The sequence below is a fragment of the Charadrius vociferus genome, unplaced genomic scaffold, assembly GCF_000708025.1.
Source record: "Charadrius vociferus isolate BGI_N301 unplaced genomic scaffold, ASM70802v2 scaffold32, whole genome shotgun sequence".
Lineage (NCBI taxonomy): Eukaryota > Metazoa > Chordata > Aves > Charadriiformes > Charadriidae > Charadrius > Charadrius vociferus.
This window is the reverse complement of record NW_009647856.1, coordinates 12,952,940-12,953,898: the sequence shown is the minus strand read 5'-3', so window position 1 is coordinate 12,953,898 and position 959 is coordinate 12,952,940. Positions and strand designations below refer to the sequence as shown.

The window sequence follows — 959 nt, the reverse complement described above, 5'->3', positions numbered from 1 at the left end:
GCCGGAGGCCCCCACCAGCCGGTTTAGGGGCAGGGTCGCCTTCTGCGCCGTGGGACCGGGGGACACCGGTGTATCCCTGCTGCTGAGGAACCTCAGCGATCCTGATTTTGGGAATTATTCCTGCTACGTGGCCGGTGACGCTACCGATGCCCCACAGCTCCTCTGCAGCCTGGTCCTGCAGCCCACCGGGGCAGGTGAGCGGGGTCGTGATGGGGGACGGGTCCATCCAACTGGACATCATCCAGTTTGGGGACCCCCCCCTTTCCCTGGTGTGTCCGTCGCCTGCCCCATCGCCCGGACCAGCCCCTGTCCTGTCTGCCCCCCCTGGCTCTTTGGGGGTCCCCCAGCCCCAGCACGGGGCAGGGAGCGTCATAGGGGGGTCCGGCTCCTGTCCCCACCTCCCCGTGTTGCTCAGCAGAGGTCCTCAAAAATGCCGAGCCAGACATGATCATGGTGGTGTGCGTCCTCACCGCCGCCTTCACCGTGGTGGCCATCGGGGTCCTGGTCTGCTGCCGCTGCGGGAGGCGGTGCTGCGGGTGCAGAGGTGGGTGCTGAGGGTGGGGGGTCCATCCCGTGACCCCTCCGATTCAGCTGGGGACAGGCTTCAGGTTGGGGATGGGTTTTTCTGCTGACTTCTGGCTCCTTTGTGAAGCTGGAGTTGGGATTGGGATCGGATGGGGATGAGGATGAGATGGGGATGGGGATGGGATGGGAATGGGGATGGGATGGGATGGGGATGGAGATGGGGATGGGGATAGGGATGGGGATGGGATGGGTTGGGGATGGGATGGAAATGGGATGGGAATGGGGATGGCGATAGGATGGGGATGGGGATGAGATGGAGATGGGGATGGGGATGGGAATGGGAATGGGGATGCAGATGGGAAGGGGGATCCGGATGGGATGAGATGGGTTGGGGATGGGATGGGAATGGGAATGGGAATGGGAATGGGAATGGG

The 959-nt window shown here is 63.7% G+C and overlaps 1 protein-coding gene across 1 annotated transcript in view; it reads left to right on the top strand.

Moving 5' to 3' along the window:
- The window catches only part of TSPAN33 (tetraspanin 33), a 13,070-nt gene that overhangs the window by 4,230 nt on the left and 7,881 nt on the right, over positions 1 to 959 (top strand). The window contains exons 2-3 of the mRNA XM_009883037.1: positions 34 to 194; positions 416 to 504. Of these exons, the coding sequence (XP_009881339.1) occupies positions 34 to 194; positions 416 to 504 (250 nt within the window). The remainder of the gene's footprint in view (positions 1 to 33; positions 195 to 415; positions 505 to 959) is intronic.